General features: G+C 50.1%; 1 protein-coding gene across 1 annotated transcript in view; it reads right to left on the bottom strand.

Annotated features, from left to right (window-relative positions):
- LOC144488285 (1-phosphatidylinositol 4,5-bisphosphate phosphodiesterase eta-2-like) overlaps window positions 1–20,810 on the bottom strand; it is a gene marked incomplete at its 3' end in the record, with an annotated part of 86,807 nt that overhangs the window by 50,684 nt on the left and 15,313 nt on the right. Inside the window, exons 2-4 of the mRNA XM_078206329.1 lie at window positions 20,293–20,439; window positions 3,959–4,202; window positions 1,822–1,951 (exon numbers count right to left, since the gene is read on the bottom strand). Of these exons, the coding sequence (XP_078062455.1) occupies window positions 1,822–1,951; window positions 3,959–4,202; window positions 20,293–20,439 (521 nt within the window). The remainder of the gene's footprint in view (window positions 1–1,821; window positions 1,952–3,958; window positions 4,203–20,292; window positions 20,440–20,810) is intronic.

The following is a 20,810-nucleotide window of genomic DNA, read 5'->3' as shown; positions in this document are numbered from 1 at the left end:
CTTAAAGCTATGTCCCCTCATGCTAGCTATCACCATCCTAGGAAAAAGGCTCTCACTGTCCACCCTATCTAATCCTCTGATCATCTTGTATGCCTCTATTAAGTCACCTCTTAATCTTCTCTCTAACGAAAACAACCTCAAGTCCCTCAGCCTTTCCTCATAAGACCTTTCCACCATACCAGGCAACATCCTAGTAAATCTCCTCTGCACCCTTTCCAATGCTTCCACATCCTTCCTATAATGCGGTGACCAGAACTGTACGCAATACACCAAGTGCGGCCGCACCAGAGTTTTGTACAGTTGCAACATGACCTCCTAGCTCTGAAACTCAATCCCTCTACCAATAAAAGCTAACACTCCGTATGCCTTCTTAACAACCCTATCAACCTGGGTGCCAACTTTCAGGGATCTTTGCATATGGACACCGAGATCTCTCTGTTCACCCACACTAACAAGTACCTTACCATTAGCCCAGTACTCTGTAATCCTGTTACTCCTTCCAAAGTGAATCACCTCACACTTTTCCGCATTGAACTCCATTTGCCACCTCTCAGCCCAGCTCTGCAGCTTATCTATGTCCCTCTGTAACCTGCAACAACCTTCTGCACTGTCCACAGCTCCACCGACTTCAGTGTCATCCGCAAATTTACTAACCCATCCTTCTATGCCCTCATCCAGGTCATTTATAAAAAATGATCGGAGCTCTGAACTGTGCATGCGCAGTTAGAAAAAAATTTGAAAAAGCGCGCCCGTGTCAGGTCGCTCCCAGACTGCAGAAAGTGGAGAAAGCGGCTCGGGAGGGAAAAGCGGGAGCGATGGCCCCCACAGACATCACTGTCCCCTTATCCACGCCCCCCACTACCCACAGACATCGCTGTCCCCCTTATCCACCCACCGCCCCGCTACCCAGACCGATCGTGACTCCCTGCCCCCTTCCCCCCCGCCCACCGATCGCCCGCAAAGTGGCAGCGGACCCCCCTGCCCCCCTCCCCCCCCGCAACCAGAGATCCATCTGCCCCCCCCCCCCCACCAGAGATACATCTTACCCGCCTCCCTCCTCCCCCCTCCTCAAGAGAATGGTCTGGCCTCACCCCCCCTTCCCTCCCCCCCAGAGAACGATCTGGCCTCACTCATCCCCCCCCAGAGAACAATCTGGCTTCACTCATCACCCCCCAGAGAACGATCTGGCCTCACTCCCCCCCCGCCCCCCCGCCACCCCCCCCACTCCCCAACCAGAGAATGATCTGGTAAAATCGGGCCCACTGCATAAGGTTAGGTGGATTAACCATGATAAATTGTTGACCCTTTGTGTCCGGGAATTAACTGGGTAAATAGTGGGGTTACGGGGATAGGGCCTGGGTGGGATTGTGGTCGGTGCAGACTCGATGGGCTGAATGGCCTCCTTCTACACTGTAGGGTTTCTGTGATTCTATGATAACTGGATACGCAGGCAGTTCAGGCAACATCAGAACAACTTGCATTTATGTAGCCCCTTAATCGAGCAAACCCTTCATAGGGGCTTCACAGGAGAGTTCACCAGACAGGAACTGAAACTGAGCCACATCAGTCGCTCCACATCAAAATGTCTGGGTGGCTGCAAAGGGCTTTGGAACATCATAACGTTGAGAATGGCGCTATAGAAAGGTAGATTATTCCCTGTGTCCATCCCCATTGGAGGATGATTGCGGCAGTACTATAGGCAAGGATTTAGACAATAAGAACAAACAAACAAAGAACAATACAGCACAGGAACAGGCCCTTCGGCCCTCCAAGCCTCATGTGCCCACAATATGAATGGAATCTGCCGGAGAATTCTCTTACCTTGAACATTTGCTTCACTTTCTGGCGGGGCAGGTTAACATTGAGTTTGTGCATCAGCTGCAGGACCTCCCCAACACTCAGGCAGCCGTCACCGTTCTTATCCGCCTCGGCGAATGTCTGCTTCAGCCACGTGGATAACAGTTAAGGACAACACAGAGAAACTCGCACTCACCTTCCCTTGACTACCTTTAGGGATCAGGGTGTACTGACCAGTGGAGTGGGATAGTCTGTGGGATCGGGTACATTGCACAGTGGGCTTGATGGGTTGAGTGGCCTTTCCTGATCCCATGTCTTCCATGTTGAGCAGGAACCAAAAAAAAAAGCTTTTTTTAAAAAATCAACTTGGGTCTGATGGACCCAGACATCAAACTGGGATACTGAAGGATCGTTCTGGGAATTTCACAGAGTACGACAGTGCAGAAAAGGCCCTTCAGCCCATCGAATCTGCACCGGCGCATGACAGGCACTGACCTGCCCACCTAATCCCACTTGCCAGCACTTTGCCCATAGCCTTGAATGTTATGATGTGCCAAGTACTCATCCATTTTAAAGGGTGTGAGGCATCCCACCTCCACCACCCTCCCAGGCAGCGCACTCCAGACCATCGCCACTCTCTGGGTAAAGAGGTTTTTCCTCAAATCCCCCCTCATCCTCCCACCCCTCACTTTTAACTTGTTCCCCCTCGTGACTGAGAAGTTCAGGACATTCAGATACAAAGGGAAGATGTTGAAGGATTTTATTCAAGTTTATTTTATTATCAGTGTCACGAGCAGGTTTACATTAATACTGCAATGAAGTTACTGTGGCCTCCAGTGCAGACGGAGGCCATTCAGCCCATCGAGCCTGCACTGACGACAACCGCACCCAGGCCCTATCCTTGTAACCCCACGTATTTGCCCTACTAATCCCCACTGACACTAAGGGACAATTTAGCACGGCCGATCCACCTCACCCGCACTTCCTTGGAGAGTGGGAAGCAAACCCACGCAGACACAAGGGGAAAGTGCAGACTCCACAGAGACAGTGACCCGGGGCTGGAATTGAACCCTGGTCCCTGGCGCTGTGAGGCAGCCATGCTAACCACTGTGCCACCGTGCCGGCCTGCCCTTGTTGTCTAAATAATCGGATCAATGCTGTCTTGCACCAGCCCTTTCTGGCGATTTGGAGATTGTGAGCTATTTGTGTTTAGTATTGAAGACTCCTGCAGTGTCGCGTCACCTGCACCAATCCTTTCTCTCGCCCGTTCAGACAGCAGAGCTTCCCTTCCTCGCCCAGGGGCAGCCGCTGAGCTCCAATGGTTTATTGGCTGCACTGTGCTGCCTGATGTTAATGTCACACTCATTACTATTAATGATCTTAAGGCAGGAAGATAAAAGACAAAGAGCCCAACCAGCCGGCTCATCACAACACTCTCTCTTAACGCTGGTGAAAGGTGAGAGTGTTAACAGATATCCACAGCGGAATGGGCAGAACAAAACAATCTGAAACTCCAGTGACCTGCCACTGAGATGCAGCTTCCTGGATCTTACTCCCAGCTTCAGAGAGTGAGGGCAGTTTAAAGCAGAACCAATTCTTTTTCGGATGCATCAGATAGCATCAGAGACAGAGCAGAATGCTACTGAGAGTTTGGTGCATCGGAGAGAGGCTAGACTCTGGTTAATTGTATTGTCTGACTTTTAAGGAGCGTTTCTATGTTTTTTTTTAGGATTGAGAAAAGTCTATCAAGTGCAGGTAACCCTGTTTCTGGATCAACCTGGCACAGTGGTGCGTACTGCTCTCTCACAGCGCCAGGGACCTGGGTTCGATTCCCGGCTTTGGTCACTGCCTGTGTGGAGTCTGCACCTTCTCCCCGTGCGTGCGTGGGCTTCCTCCGGGTGCTCCGGTTTCCTCCCACAGTCCGAAAGACGTGCTGGTTAGGTGCATCGGCTGTGCTAAATTCTCCCTCAGTGTACCCGAACAGGCGCCGCTGTGTGGGGACTAGGGGATTTTCGCAGTAACTTCATTGCAGTGTTAATGTAAGCCTACTTGTGACACTGAATAAAAACTCAAAAGCTTAAAACTTAAGCGGGATGGACGTCTTCTGAAACAATTTTTGTTACGTGTCAAAAAGCCGGAACGATGATATCGGGAAGGATATTGGTCGCGTGTCCTCTGCCGCTTTGATAGGCTGTCTTCATCGCTGATCCCTGCCATTAAGTATTTGAGGCCGGTGATCCAGGTTCGAGCCTCCTCGCCGTTCGAGGAAACCAGGTCGAGAGACTCCATGTGGTCCCCATAATAAATACTGAAGCAGCAGTTTGGGTCGAAGCTACCGTCCGGGTAACGTTGGAAGATCTCCGACACTTTCCCCTCACACACTTCCCGGATCGCATCGATTGAAACTGGGCACAGAAAGAAGACCACAGCATTTAAAAAGAGAAAGATTAAATAACCAAGAGCATCAACACATTCTAATCAGAAAGGACGACGCATCGTCCTGGACCCCTGGAAGCCCCAAAGCACTTCACCACCCATGATGTACCCTTTTGAGCTGTGGTGCTGTAATGGAAACGCGGAAGTCAACTGGCGCACAGCAGAACCCCACAATGTGATTGCGGTCATGTGGTCTGTTCTATTGCTCTTGGCTGAGGGATCAGTAGTGGCCCACAACACCACGAAGCTGAAGGGATGACCCCACCCCGGTGATATGAGCCCATGTCAACCTGGGACGCAAAGCAGGCCGGAATTGGAGGGTGGCAGGGCTGGAGGGGGGGTCACAGAGATACTGAAGGGTGATAATGTGGAGAGATTTGAACAGCTTGTCACATACTGAACCACAGCTGCTCCCATTTCTACCTTTCTTATCATTCCTTTCGAACATTAAAGAGCTATATATAAGCAGTTCTTATTGCCATGGTAACTGGATGGCACAGGGGTTAGAACGCTGGCCTCTCAAGCCCGGTTTATAATCCTGCACTCACTGACTAGGAGCCTCTGTCTGTCTGCAGTTGTGTTAGAAAATTGCATTTGGATGATCACCGACTGGTATCTCACTCAGAAGTGGACTTGCTTTGTGGGAGGGGCCGGGGAATGGTGAGGTGGGGAATGGTGAGGTGGGGAATGGTGAGGTGGGGAATGGCGAGGTGGGGAATGGTGAGGTGGGGAATGGTGAGGTGGGGAATGGTGAGGTGGGGAATGGCGAGGTGGGGAATGGTGAGGTGGGGAATGGCGAGGTGGGGAATGGCGAGGCGGGGAATGGCACGGTGGGGAATGGCACGGTGGGGAATGGCCAGGTGGGGAATGGTGAGATGGGGAATGGCGAGGTGGGGAATGGTGAGGTGGGGAATGGTGAGGTGGGGAATGGCCAGGTGGGGAATGGTGAGGTGGGGAATGGTGCGGTGGGGAATGGCGAGGTGGGGAATGGCGAGGTGGGGAATGGCCAGGTGGGGAATGGTGAGGTGGGGAATGGTGAGGTGGGGAATGGCCAGGTGGGGAATGGTGAGGTGGGGAATGGCCAGGTGGGGAATGGCCAGGTGGGGTAATGGCGAGGTGGGGAATGGCGAGGTGGGGAATGGCGCGGTGGGGAATGGCGCGGTGGGGAATGGCGCGGTGGGGAATGGCACGGTGGGGAATGGCCAGGTGGGGAATGGCGCGGTGGGGAATGGTGAGGTGGGGAATGCGCGGTGTGGAATGGCGAGGTGGGGAATGGTGAGGTGGGGAATGGCGAGGTGGGGAATGGTGAGGTGGGGAATGGCGAGGTGGGGAATGGCCAGGTGGGGAATGGTGAGGTGGGGAATGGTGAGGTGGGGAATGGCCAGGTGGGGAATGGCCAGGTGGGGTAATGGCGAGGTGGGGAATGGCGCGGTGGGGAATGGCGCGGTGGGGAATGGCGCGGTGGGGAATGGCACGGTGGGGAATGGCCAGGTGGGGAATGGCGCGGTGGGGAATGGTGAGGTGGGGAATGCGCGGTGTGGAATGGCGAGGTGGGGAATGGTGAGGTGGGGAATGGTGAGGTGGGGAATGCGCGGTGTGGAATGGCGAGGTGGGGAATGGTGAGGTGGGGAATGGCGAGGTGGGGAATGGTGAGGTGGGGAATGGCCAGGTGGGGAATGGCCAGGTGGGGAATGGCGCGGTGGGGAATGGTGAGGTGGGGAATGCGCGGTGTGGAATGGCGAGGTGGGGAATGGTGAGGTGGGGAATGGTGAGGTGGGGAATGCGCGGTGTGGAATGGCGAGGTGGGGAATGGTGAGGTGGGGAATGGCGAGGTGGGGAATGGTGAGGTGGGGAATGGCCAGGTGGGGAATGGCCAGGTGGGGAATGGCGAGGTGGGGAATGGCGAGGTGGGGAATGCGCGGTGGGGAATGGTGAGGTGGGGAATGCGCGGTGTGGAATGGCGAGGTGGGGAATGGTGAGGTGGGGAATGGCGAGGTGGGGAATGGTGAGGTGGGGAATGGCGAGGTGGGAAATGGCGAGGTGGGGAATGGCGAGGTGGGGAATGGTGAGGTGGGGAATGGCGAGGTGGGGAATGGCGAGGTGGGGAATGGCGAGGTGGGGAATGGCGAGGTGGGGAATGGCGAGGTGGGGAATGGTGAGGTGGGGAATGGTGAGGTGGGGAATGGCACGGTGGGGAATGGTGAGGTGGGGAATGACGAGGTGGGGAATGGCGAGGTGGGGAATGGTGAGGTGGGGAATGGCGAGGTGGGGAATGGCAAGGCGGGGAATGGCGAGGTGGGGAATGGTGCGGTGGGGAATGGCGCGGTGGGGAATGGCGAGGTGGGGAATGGCGAGGTGGGGAATGGTGAGGTGGGGAATGGTGAGGTGGGGAATGGTGAGGTGGGGAATGGTGAGGTGGGGAATGGTGAGGTGGGGTAATGCTGCTTTTCTGGGACTTTGCTGAGGGTGCAATGTCAGAGCTGGAGAGAGAGGAGCTTTACCCTGTGCCTGTCTCCCTCGACGGCCCTTGTGTGATTAGTTTCCTGACTCCAATATCACAGCCTTGGCGAGCAGGCATTAACTCACTGGGGTACAACAGTGGAAATGTGGGTGAAATACTGGCACGGTTTCCTGCTAGGCCAGGGTTCCGTCGACCACATGAATGCCTCTCGGTTCAGGTCAAAGGTCACTTGCCCTTTTTTAGGCTGGACCGGCCCAGGATGGGTTGGGTGGCACTCTCACCTCGGAGTCAGAAGGTTGTTGAAGTTCCACTCCGGGGATCTGAGCATAAACCCCCGGCACTGAGGGAGCGCTGCACTGTCGAATGTGTCGTCTTTCAGACGGGGCCTAAAAAGGAGGCCCTGGCTCCACTCCCACTATTTGGAAGAGGAACCAGGGAGCCTTTCCCAGTGTCCTGACCAATACTTATCCCTCACGCCAAAACAAGTTATCTGGTCATGATCACGTTGCGGCGTGTGAGAACTTGAGATGCCCAATCACCTGGCTGCTTTGGGATGGGTTCAGGTGGTGCTACAGAAAAGCAAAGTCACTTTATCCCCCTGACGTCTGCCTCGAGATTTCCCCCGGGAGGGGGGTGGAATTTGGAATCAGACGGGGGAGGTTTCATTGGCACAATGTCACGTGATTACCTGCTAGTGGGAGAGGTGGGTCACTTTCTACAGGACGTGGCACAGCCCTTGCGATGGGGTTTCCTGGCCCGTTCCTTTTTTAATCCCAGCATTCTGTGCCCCAGCACGCGATGCCCCCTCCCCACTCCACCATGATGGCGCTGGATCCGAGGGGGTCAGTCGTTGCTATGGTGCACACAGTGGAAAATATACCTCAGCATCTGTCCACAATCCCAATCACACGGTACAGGATGATCTCACACAGCCCCCAGCGTACAGCTGGCTCTTGGAAAGCTCCATTCACCCATCCTGCTCGTTCCCCATAGTCCTGCAAATGTTTTCTTCTCAACAACATGCCCGAACTCCCTGTTGAATTTGGATGAGGTCTCTCTCAGTGAGCAGGTGAGGGGATGAGGACTCGTTCCCTCAGGAGGTCTCTGTCACACTCCCCACCTCACACACGCTGCTTCTTCCTCAACCACCCACCGGGAATATTTAGCAATACGTTAATGGGACGGCGGCACGGTGGCACAGTGGTTAGCGCTGCTGCCTCACAGCGCCAGGGAGCCAGGTTCGATTCCCGGCTTGGGTCACTGTCTGTATGGAGTCTGCACATTCTCCCCGTGCCTGCTCCGGTTTCCTCCCACAGTCCAAAGATAGAAACATAGAAACCGCAGAATCCATACAGCGCAGAACATTCCATTCAGCCATCGAGTCTGCACCGACAACAATCCTACCCAGGCCCTGTCCCCGTAACCCCACATATTTACCCCTCTAATCCCTCTAACATACACATCCTGAGACACTAAGTAGCAATTTAGCATGTCCAATGTCCCAAAGATGTGCAGGTTAGGTGTGGATTGGCCATGCTAAATTGATCCTTAATTTTCAAAGATGTGTAGGTTAGGGGGATTAGCGGGTTAAATACATGGGGTTACAGGAATAAGGCCCGGGTAAAATACTCTGCCAAAGAGTCGGTACAGACTCAAAGGGCTGAATGGCCTCCTTCTGCACTATAGAATATGATCAATAGAACCTTGACGACCAATGATAAGAGTCATAGAGCGATAGACTTTTACAAAAAGAGGCCCTTTGGCCCATCGCGTCTTGCTGGCCATCGAGCACCTATCCTAATCCCATTTTCCGAGGAAGAAAATAATACTGGTGTTAATTATTGGTAATTCCTTTGTTATTATACTCCATAGTTTCTTTTCCCCACTATCTCTTCAATGTGCTGTCAGCAATTGTTACTGATTACCACCTTATTACACCCAACCACATTGCATCTTGGTGATTCGTAACATAATTACATGCTAATAGGTTTGTAATTATGCCATTATTCAAGGAGTGTGAAGTTGAGCATTGTTTTGTGTTGTTCCCATTACCAATCTATTCCCAGCTTTATATCGAGTGACACCACATTCAGAGACAGAGAGCCACCTTGGAGAGCTGTCAACTGAGCTCGTTAGCGCCTGCTTGGTCAGAGGCTGAAACTGCTGTCCTGCCCGTTTGATGTCAGGCCCAACTCTGTTGTAGTGGAGTAGGGACAAGGGGAAGGGAAAGAGGGTGAGGGAGGGACAAAGCGGAGGGAGAAGAGAAGGGGGAGGGGAGGGGTGAGAAAAGAATAGTTAGAGAAGGGGAGAGAGGCAGCAGAGAAAAATGTGGCAGGAGAGAGGTTGAAGGGGAGGGGGTAAGAGAGAGGGCGTCATGGTGGCATAGTGCTCAGCACAGCTACCTCACAGCGCCAGGGACCCGCAATTCCAGTCCGTGTCTGCGTGGGTTTCCTCCGGGTGCTCCGGTTTCCTTCCACAATCCAAAGATATGCAGGTTAGGCGGATTGGCCGTGCTAAATTGCTCTTTTATGTCCAAAGATGTGTTGGTTAGGGGGATTAGCGGGGTAAATACATGGAGTTGTGGGATGAGGGCCTGAATAGGATGCTCTGTCGTCAGTGTAGACTCAATGGGCTGAATGGCCTTCTTCTGCACTGTAGCGGTTCTATGATCCATGATGTATAGTGACGGGAGGGGAGAGGGAAGAGGGGGAGAGTTGAGAGATGGAAAGAGGAGGAATAACCACAGCCTGTTGTAAGCGAGGAGGGGAGAGGGATAGTAGAGAATGATGGTGGAGGATGAAGGGTATTGAAGAAAGCAAAGAAACTGGAAGAAGAGCGAAGAGTGCGAGGAGAGAGAGGAAAAGGAGTGAATATTAAGAAAGAGAGAGACAGATAGATGAGGGGGGTTGAAGAGGGGAAAGGCAGACGGAAGACTTCACAGAAATAGAAATACACATCATTTGATCGGGCAACATGACAATTCACTGAAAGGAATTCGAAAACTGGACTGGCATCCTCTAAACAAACTGAAGGTCAGCACAGAGTATGGTATCTAGGAAATGAAATCGTATCCTAGATGGTGAATGTGATCAGATTTTTATAGCCCCTTTCAGAAGCTCAGGACATTCAAACCACACCACAGCCAAAGAAATACTTCCAAAGTGTAGTGCAGGAAATGGGCCAACCAAATTGACACAGCAAGATCCCAAAATGGCAATGTGATAATAACCTGGCAATCTGTTTTAGTGATGTTATTTGAGGGATAAATGTTGCCCAGAGCAGCAGAGAGAACTTCTCTGTTCCTCTTTGAAATAGTATGTGATCCGATAACCACCAAGTGGGGGGGTCTCAGTATAACTTGACATTGGAAAGACTGTGCGGCACTCTCTCAGTACTGCATTAGAGTTCGACTTAAACACCCACAACGTCCAGACTCAAGAGGCAAGAACACTCTCCAGAGACACACAGTAGGTCATGTCTTGAGAGCAGAGGATCCTTGATCTCCTTCTCTGGGCTGATCACAGAGTGATGCCTTCCTTAGCAACTGGCATCAAACCGAACATCACATTCAAACTGAACTGGCCAGCAGGGTGGCACAGTGGTCAGCAATGCTGTCTCACAGCGCCAGGGACCCAGGTCCAATTCCAGCCTTGGGTCACTGTCTGTGTGGAGTTTGCACGTTCTCCCCGTGTCTGCGTGGGTTTCCTCCCACAGTCCAAAGATGTGTGGGTTGGGTTGATTGGCCATGCTAAATTGATTATTAGTGTCAGGGGGGTTAGCAGGATAAATGCGTGGGGTTACGAGGATAGGGCCTGGCTGGGATTGTTGTTGGTGCAGACTCAATGGGCCGAATGACCTCCTTCTGCACTCTAAGGATTCTATAAATCAATGGAACCTCATCGGAATGGTTGAGGTGACTGTCAAACATCCCATGATGTGATCACAAGAAGAGTTCTGGCAGTGCCCCGGTCAACATACATCTGCCAACCAACACTGCCTAATCTCATCAGAGCTCTGAAGAAGAGGTTCGATCTGAAACTTTAACCCCTGATTCTCTCTCCATAACTGCCGCCAGACCTGCTGAGTATTTCCAGCATTTTCTGTTTTTATTTCAGATTTCCAGTGTCTGCAGTATTTTATTTTTATGCTTCATGCTGTCCCCACCTCACTGCTTGTCTGTGGGACCCTCGGGTGTGTTACTCTTACTCAAATAGCCACAACCAGGGCGGCTCTGAGTGAGAACTACCATTGCATCTATTGGCGGACATGGAAAGGTCATAGGTGGTTCCCAGAATGGTACAGGATTTGAGAAAACAGACAAGAGAAACTTCCCATTTCTATTCCACACATCTAACTGGACAATTGAATTGTTATTTTGGAATTATGCAGATTCACACTAACCCATTCTGTCCGAGTTAAGTTTATTTATCAGTGTCACAAGTAGGCTCACATTAACATTGCAATGAAATTACTGTGAAAATCCCCTAGTCGCCACACTCCGGCACCTGTTCGGGCACACTGAGGGAGAATTTAGCACGGCCAATGCACCTAACCAGCACATCTTTCAGACTGTCGGAGGAAACCCACGCAGACACGGGGAGAATGTGCAGACTCCGCATGGACAGTGACCCAAGCCGGGAATTGAACTTGGGTCCCTGGTGCTGTGAGGCAGCAGTGCTAACCACTGTGCCACCGTGCCATATTCAATTGCCTTGTCCTAATGCCAGACCAGGCTGTTGCATATTGTGGGACTATAGTCCAGAGTTAAGTGATTTAGAGAAGGGAACAGGCACAAAACAATTGCACCAGAGTGGGATCCTACCTTCTTCCCACCCCAGTGAAATTATCTTTCATTTGCAGAGGACTACACATCTCTTCACACACTCCCATTTTTGCTTATAGTTGTCTCTTGAAATATTTAAATCCACTGCAGCAGGGTGTAATGGAGTTTCCAGCTCCCACGATGAAAAACATCACATTTCCTGCTTGAGTTTGTTTACCAGATTTTTTAGAATTTGCTCTAATTCCTCCAAATTTAAGGTTCTCTCCTTTCTTTCTGATCAGAAGTCCTCTACAGACCTTGTACGTTGGGGAGGCGATGGCCTAGTGGTATTATCGCTGGACTGTTAATCCAGAAACTCAGCTAATGCTCTGGGCACCTGGGTTCAAATCCTGCCACGGGCAGATGGTAGAATTTGAATTCAATAAAAAAATATGTGGCATTAATAACCACAGCAATGTGGTTAACACGCAACTGCCAACTTTTATATCCAGCCTTCACTGGCCAGGGCAGCAAGTATGAAAGTTGGCAAATTATGTTACAACTGAATAAAACTTTAGTTAGGCCATATTTGGAATATTGCGCGCAGTTCTGGTCGCCACACTACCAGAAGGACATGGATGCTTTGGAGAGAGTGCAAAGAAGGTTCACCAGGATGTTGCCTGGTCTCCAGGGTTTTAGATATGAGGAGAGGTTGGATTGTTTTCACTGGAAAGACAGAGGCTGAGGGGCGACCTGATAGAAGTTTGCAAAGTTATGAGAGGCACAGACAGGGTGGATAGTCAGAGGCTTTTTCCCCAGGGTGGAAAGGTCAACTATAAGACAGGTTTAAGGTGAGAGGTGGTAAGTTTAGGGGAGATGTACGGGGAAAGTTTTTCACACAGAGGGTGGTGGGTGCATGGAACGCACTGCCTGTGGAGGTGGTGGAAGCCGGCACCATATCAACGTTCAAGGCGCATCTGGATGGACACATGAATGAGAGGAGTGTGATGGAACACTCTCCACTTGCCTGGATGAGTGCAGCTCCAAACAACACACAAGAAGCTCGACACCATCCAAGACTAGGCGGCTTGCTTGATCAGCACCCCACCCATTAGCTCAAACATTCACTCCCTTCACTGGCTCACAATGGCTGCACTACTGCAAGGCAACTTCAACAGCACTTTCCCAAACCCACGATTTCTATTCCACCTAAAAGGACAGGGGCAGGAGATGGATGGGAACACCACCATCTGCAAGTTCTCACACACCATCCGGACTATATCACTGTCGCTGGGTCAAAATCCAGCAACTCCCTTCCTAACAGCACTGTGGGTGTACCTACACCAAATGACTGCATCGATTCTACAAGGTGGCTCAGCACTACGCTTTCAGGGACAATAAGGGACGGTCTCATGGCCCAAGAATGAATAAAACAATCGAGATATGGAGGATCAACCATGACATAACTGAATGGCGCAACAGGCCTGAGGGGCAATAAGGTCTATTCCTGCTCTTATTCTTTCCATTCTTATGGCCCAGGGAGATTTCAAGTGAGTGAATAAACAGATAGATCTGAAAGACTAATGTTCCTAAATGAGGAGATATAATTAGTTTGCTCAGTAGGTGTTTAATGATGAGCCTGTCTCTTTATTATCAAGATCAATATTTGTACCAGGGGACTATCAGGGAACTTGGCTACACAACAAAACGCTGATCAGAAATTAAGCTGTTAATTCAAACAGTTCATGGATAAGCAGGATAAGTTAATTACAAGGCCCCTCCAAGGAACAGCAACTCAGCAACTCCACTTCAGTTAACCTCTTTCCTGCTCTCACAACTCTGCTGACACTTCCAGCCAGAGACTCCAGCAGCCTGGGTAAGGTTGTGGAACAGAGCACCTTTGGTGTGTACGCAGCTAACTCACAGCGGGATGAGGGCTGGGATCTGTGTCTGGGAGAAAAAACCCCAATGCGATTGTGTTGGGACATTCCTTTTCTTTAAAACAAACTCACTCCAACGGCGGTTTTTATTTTCTATAATTTTGCATTAATTAAAATGAGAAGATGGATTATTGGAGAAGACTTACTGATTGCTTCAGTCTGAGCATCAAGTGCGTCTAAATCCATCGAATCTCTCTGCTTCTCCTCTCATAGAATCGCTACAGTGCAGAAGGAGGCCGTTCGGCCCATCGAGCCTGCACCGACAGCAATCCCACCCAGGCCCTATCCCCCTAACCCCACCTATTTATCCTGCTAATCCCCCTGACACTAAGAGACAATTGAGCATGGCCAATCCAACCTAACCTGCACATCTTTGGAAAAAGTTGGGTCTTTTTGGGTCCGGGCTTTGGTATGCCTTGCTGACACTGGCAAGGTCTCCAAAAAGTTCAGGATCATAAAGTAAAGTAAAAGCAAGATTTATTTATTAGTCACATATAAGGCTTTCATTAACACTGCAATGAAGTTACTGTGAAATTCCCCTAGTCGCCACACTCCGACACTTCTAAAGCTGGTAAAGGAGCCAGGCTTGTGGGCAATGGGAGGTGACTCAGTGTAACTGCTATCCAGGTCCTGGGATGCTGTTGCAGAATATATTCATAGGCTGCCAATAACAAAGCCCAGGGCTGTATCCGAGTGGAGGTGATGGGGGGAATTGCCCTGTCCTCTTTGAAAAAGCCCAATAAGGGTTTATGGTCGGTAACTATAAAAAAAACCATCGGCTGTACAGGTATTGATGGAATTTCTTCACACAAAATACGATCACCAAACCTTCCTTCTCAATTTGAGAATATTGTCACTCTGCATCCAAAAGGGCCTTGGAAACATTGGCGATGGGCTTCTCTGTCCCATCTTTCCAGTGTTGTGACTACACTGCACCAACCTCGCATCACAGGTCAAAATGAGTTATTTCTTCGGGTTGAAATGGGCAGCAAGTTGGGTGACAGTAACTGACCTTTGACCTGTGAAAAAACCTCTGCCTGCGAAGTTTCCCAAGATCACCTGACATATTTCTTTGGTCAGGTATGCAAGAGGGCCAACATGGAAGCCACATTCCGGGTACAATTTCCATAATAATTGACTAATCCCTAGGAAGGATTTTAACTCCGTGGTGTTCCTTGGGGTTGGTGCCGCTTTGATGGCCTTTACTTCATCTTCTACTGGATGTAGCCCCTTGCCATCTACTCGGTAGCCTAAATAGGTTACATTGGCTTCCTGGAAAAGGTATTTCTCCCTCTTCAGGTGGACTCCTGCCCTGGAAAATCATCGCAGGACTTCTAAGTTGGCCAGCTGTTCCTGCTCTGAGGCCCCCCAAGACCAAGAAGTCATCTAAGTTTACTAATACCTTGGGTAGCCCTTGAGGATGTTTTTCATATCCCTCTGGAAGCTGGCACACGCTGACGAGATCCTGTATATCCTCGTGGCGTCCCTTACGTATGTTGACTGTCATGAATTCCAAGAGGACTCATCCAATTCAAGCTGGAGATAGGTGTGGCTGATATCCAAGTTGGAGAATGTCTTGCCACCCATTAACCTGGCGTACAGATCTTTGATCCGGGGCATAGGGCTTATCGAGTTTGGAGAACCGACTGACCATCTGTCGATAGTCCCCGTTAACACAAACTGATCTGTCGGGTTTCAGAACAGGGACTACAGGTGCAGCCCATTCTGCAAATTGCACTGGCTTTATTATACCCAAGATTTTGAGGCATCCCTTACCCCATCATGGGGTAAGGGACTGGTCTGGCTCTGAAATACCTAGCTGCAGTGTTGGGGTCAATGTAGATCTTGGCCTTGGCACCTTCTATTTGTCCCAGGCCCTCCTGAAAAGCTCCAAGATATCGACTGATAACCTCATACAGCTTCCCCCATGCCAGAAGATCTCCAACCGGTTGACCTGAATCTGCTGGAGCCAATCTCTCCCCATTAGGCTTGGTCCTTGCTCCCATACAACAGTGAGTGGGAGATGAGTTGATTGCTGCCTATATGTTACTGGGGCCTTTTATTTGTAAGGTTCCCCCAGGCAGGTGGCTAGTCTGGCCTTCCAACCTCAGGAGTTGGATACACGATTGTAGGAGCTTACATGCTATTCTCCGATAACAGAGACTGCAGCTCCCGTGGTCCATCTCCGTCTTCAATGAATGGCCATTCACGAGTAATCCCACCAGTATCGGGATAACTCTCATTGTAATAATATGACTCAGTTGTAGCGTCCTTGTGTCTGGAAGAGGGGATACCTGCATGGTACGCTCAGCTTTGACTTCCCCCTAGGCAGCATGCCTTTTGCCTGTTCCTGGGACAACACCATGGCTGTGTCCTTTGACAGTGCTTGCAGTAATCCATCCACTGGCAACTACACCTCCCTGGAGTATGTTCTTTAATACTCTATAGTGTCGGCACTGCCGCTCCTTGACTGTCCAGTGGTGACATTAGGGTTCCTATAACAAATGGGCTGCTTTAAAATCTGATTGACACAAGCACTTTGCATTGAGGGCTGGTTGCATGAGAACACTCCCTGTGCAGCTCCAGAGCCCCTTTTTTCCACATTCTGTAGTGACAAGCCTATCTCAATGGCTTTTTTTAAGATTCTCTGTGTATCTGCCGCTCTTTTGAAGTTTTGGCACGAACCCGACAGGTCCTTCTTTGAACCTTTCTTGAAACTTTGAAAGCTTCTCCTTTTTACTGACAGAAAACTCTCTCTGTGATATCTGCAGCTTTTTTTAGTCTCTGGCCATTTGAAGAATCCATTCTTCTCTTCCCTTGACGTGTCAAGTTTTTTTCCATCAATTTCACTGCAAGATCCAGCACGCTCAAAGTCCACGGTGGCGCAGTGGTTAGCACTGCTGCCTCACAGCGCCAGGGACCCAGGTTCGATTCCTGGCTTGGGTCACTGTCTGCGTGGAGTCTGCACGTTCTCCCTGTGTCTGCACGGGTTTGCTCCGGTTTCCTCCTACAGTCCGAAAGACGCGCTGGTTAGGTGCATGCTAAATTCTCCCTCAGTGTACCCGAACCGGTGCCAGAGTGTGACGACTGGGGAATTTTCACAGTAACTTCACTGCAGTGTTAATATAAACCTACTCGTGACGCTAATAAGTAAACTTAAACTGTCATGCTCCTTAAAACCCTCGCTCTTTAATCAAGTTGATTATCTCCATGTGTGGCCGGGGGGGTCACATTTTGTCCGATTTGCGCCCCTGTGAAGCACTGTGGGATATTTTAGAATGTCAAGGTGGCTACATAAATGCAGCGGCTTGTTGTTGAGCTGGATTGAAACGCTGTGAGTGAGAGATTGCGTTCCCTTTGCTCGTTATGCAATATTCAATTTTCTCAGCGCATTATTTAATGACACATTTGGAGCACCTCCCAGATGTGAGCACCAGGATTTTGCCGCTAAATCTGCTGTAGGATAAACCCTGGAAGATTATGGTTCTGCCAAATGATTACACAAGAGTAGTCACCGCATCTGCTTACCAAATAACAGTCGGTAAACTGACAGGAGACCTTCTGCTGGGCACTCTCGAAAAAATAAATTGAAGAATGTATTGTAATCATCCTTCAAATCCTTTTTGGAATAGTAATCTTATGAATTTACAGTCTTGGCTGCTGCAACATTTCTGTTTTAGGTGCTTCTCCCCTTCATTTGCATTTGTTTTTATTACTGGATTTCTTCATTCGCCAGGCACACAGATGAAACCTGTGGCTCGGGGAGGGGTGGGGTAACATTCTCACCGCTGATCTTGGGTTAAGGGGACAAGTCCCAATCCGGGGACTTGACGCTGCAGTGCAGTACTGAGGGGGTGCTGCATTGTTGGTGGTCTTGTCTTTCGGACGTGATGTCAAACTGAAGTTCCTCCGGCCCTCTCAGGTGGGCGTGAAAGACTTCCTGGCGCTATTTTGTAGAAGGGAAGCGGAGCTCTCCCACAGCATCGCTCAATCGACATCAATCAACATCACCACAACATGGCAGATGCAGTATAATGTGGATAATTGTGAGGTTATCCACTTTGGTAGCAAAAATAGGAAGACAGCTTATTAATTGAATGGGTGTAAATTGGGAGAGGTGGATACCCAGCGAGACCTTGGAGTCCTCGTGCATCAGTCGCTGAAAGTAAGCGCGCAGGTACAGCAGGCAGTAAAGAAGGCGAATAGTATGTTGGCCTTCATAGCGAGAGGATTTGAGTATAGGGATAGGGATGTTTTGCTGCAATTGTATAGGGCATTGGTGAGGCCACACCTGGAGTATTGTGAGCAGTTTTGGTCTCCTTATCTGAGGAAGGATGTCCTTGCTATAGAGGGAGTACAACGAAGGTTTACCAGGCTGATTCCTGGGCTGGCAGGTCTGTCATGTGAGGAAAGACTAAGTCGGTGAGGATTATATTCATTGGAGTTTAGAAGAGTGAGAGGGGATCTAATAGAAACTTATAAAATTCTAACAAGATTAGCCAGAGTAGATTCAGAAAGAGTGTTCCTGATGGTGGGGGAGTCCAGAACTAGGGGTCATCGTTTGAGGATAAGGGGTAAACCTTTTAGAACTGAGGTGAGGAGAAATTTCTTCACCCAGAGGGTGGTGAATGTGTGGAATTCACTATCACAGAGGCCAAAACAGTGTGTGATTTCAAGAAGAAATTAGATATAGCTCTTGGGGCTAAAGGGATCGAGGGATATGGGGGGGAAGGGGGGAAATCAGGATATTGAATTTGATGATCAGCCATGATCAAAATGAATGGGGGAGCAGGCTCGAAGGGCCGAATGGCCTCCTCCTGCTTCTAGTTTCTATGTTTCCACAGGATCCTGAGAAGCAGAGTCTGTCATTCCCGTGTAATTATTCAGAGACAGACATCACTCAGGCAAGTGTGATTTGTCCTCAGGTGACATCTTCTAACTTGTGGCCAGCATAAGTCCTGCAATGTAAAATACCTTTCCATATAAAGTGGGTAAAATCCATCGGTAAAAATTGAACTGGGAGGTGATGTGGCTGCAGTCTGTTGTTGCTGCGAACACATTGGCGCGTACAGAGTCTCAGCAGCTCATACACACCTCATTTCATTCATTCTGGGGATGGGGGCTTCGCTGGGGAAGCTGCATTAATCGGTCATACCCGCTGCCGTGACCTTCTCCATGAACTGCTGGAGCCTCACTGCTGTTTGCTGGGCATCATTAGAATATTGGACCTTTTACATTGATTATATATCCATTTCTGGTCTGCATCTTGTGCGGGAACTTAGAATCTCTACAGTGCAGAAGGAGGCCATTTGGCCCATCGAGCCTGCACTGACTCTCCAGCAGAGCATCTTACCTAGGCCCACCCTCGCTCTATCCCCGTACCCCCACACATTTAAACAGCTAATTTCCCTAACCTACACATCTTTGGACACCAAGGGACAATTTAGCATGGCCAATCCACCTAACCTACACATCTTTGGAGTGTGGGAGGAAACTGGAGCACCCGGAGGAAACCCACGCAGACACGGGGAGAATGTGCAGACTCCACACAGACAGGAACCCGAGGCTGGAATTGAACCCGGGTCCCCGGTGTTATGAGGCAGCAGTGCTAACCACTGTGCCACGGTGCTGTCTATCTTGCAGATGGTGGCATTTCCATGCTGTCTTTGATCTTGGTGGTAGAGGCTTGGTGGATTTCAGACGTGTTGCAAGTTTGGCAATTTCCAGCAGGGAACAGCCAGGGCCCCTCTACATAGAATGTAAATCACAGGAACAGACCATTCTCACAGACCGCAATGTGCTGAATGAGCAGGTAATCATAGAAACTAGAAGCAGGAGGCAATTGGCCCTGTTCTGCCATTCATTCTGATCAAGGTCAATCAAATCAAGTCAACATTCTGATCCTCCCCACTTCTCATATCCTTTGATCCTTTTAACTCCAGGAGCTATATCTAATTTCTTCTTGAAATCACACAACGTTTTAGCCTCGACTACTTCCTGTGGTAGTGAATTCCACAGATTCGCCAAAGGCATGGCAGGACACCATTCTCACATCATTTCCGAGGCACCCCTATCCCCCGCAAGAAATGGATGCTGGATTAGAACCTCAATCTTGGTGAGGAACTGCCCACTCAGTTCAGTGCTGGTGTGTGATGTTTTTTAAAATTCTTTCTATTTATTCATTCATGGGTGTCACTGGCTGGCCAGCATTCATTGCCCATCCCTAGTTTGCCCTTAAACTGAGTGGCTTGCTAGGCCATTTCAGAGGGCAGTTGAGAGTCAACCACATTGCTGTGGCTCTGGATTCACATGTAGGCCAGACCGGGTAAGGATGGCAGATTTCCTTCCCTAAAGGACATTAGTGAACCAGATGGGATTTTCTGACAATGGTTTCATGGTCATCAATAGATTCTTAATTCCAGATGTTATTTTATTGAATTCAAATTCCACCATCTGACGTGGCGCGATTCGAACCCGGGTCCCCAGAACATGAGCTGAGTTTCTGAATTAATAGTCCAGCGATAATACCACTGGGCCATCGCCGCCCCTGATCTCGCTACGCGCCGCGATTGCCGATGTGGCAACAATGGGGCGGGAGTCTCCGGTCTCGTCTATGGCGGGACTCATACCAGGCGAGAACCGGGAATTTGGTGTCGCAGCCGAAACTCCGTCCACTTTGCAGCGGGGCCAGAGAATCCCCGCCGCGAGCGAGGACGGGATATTTCAGCCAGTGACTGAGCTCCAGAAATAAACGTGTCGGCTGCCAGTTCACTTTGGGATGCTCCAAGTGTTTGATAGGCGCTACACAAATGCAACCTGTTGTTGTTGAGGGTGTGCGATATGACCACAAAGTTCCCGCTTTAACCGGAGGCCCGTCTGACGATGTCCTCACTTACTTTTGGCTTTCTCGTTTTTCCTGGAAGGTCTCCACCTGATGCAGGTCTTGTGTTCGTCCAGATAGTAGAAGCGGACCAGGCCCTTGGAGCTTCCTCTCAGCTTCACCATCTGGGTCCCGGACTGCATCAAACTCATACATCGCTCCACTGCAGAGGAGGGGGGGCAAAGAGAGAGAGCGGACGTCAGTGCACAGGACAGCAACTCAACTCCACTGGGCGGTAAACAGCCCTCCTGACCAAACAGCACATAGAGTCACAATGGCACAGCCGGAGGCCATTTGGCCCATCGTACTTTCACCAATTCTTGATCAATGATTCCCAAAGGAAATTGGATGAAGGAAATAACCTTGTGGGGGCGGTGGGTGGGGGAGGATTAGGAAACAGGGGAATGAGTCTGATTGGATGGTTCCACTGAGAGCCAGTATAAAATTGTTGGACCGAATAGCCTCATTCTATGCTGTAAATGACTCTAAAATTGTTTAAAAGAGTTATCGCTCCCTGCTGTCTCCCTTCACAAG

Source organism: Mustelus asterias, unplaced genomic scaffold (genome assembly GCF_964213995.1).
Source record: "Mustelus asterias unplaced genomic scaffold, sMusAst1.hap1.1 HAP1_SCAFFOLD_1437, whole genome shotgun sequence".
In the NCBI taxonomy this organism is placed as follows: domain Eukaryota; kingdom Metazoa; phylum Chordata; class Chondrichthyes; order Carcharhiniformes; family Triakidae; genus Mustelus; species Mustelus asterias.
Note: the sequence above shows the minus strand (reverse complement) of the source record. Positions and strands in the feature narration are given on the sequence as shown.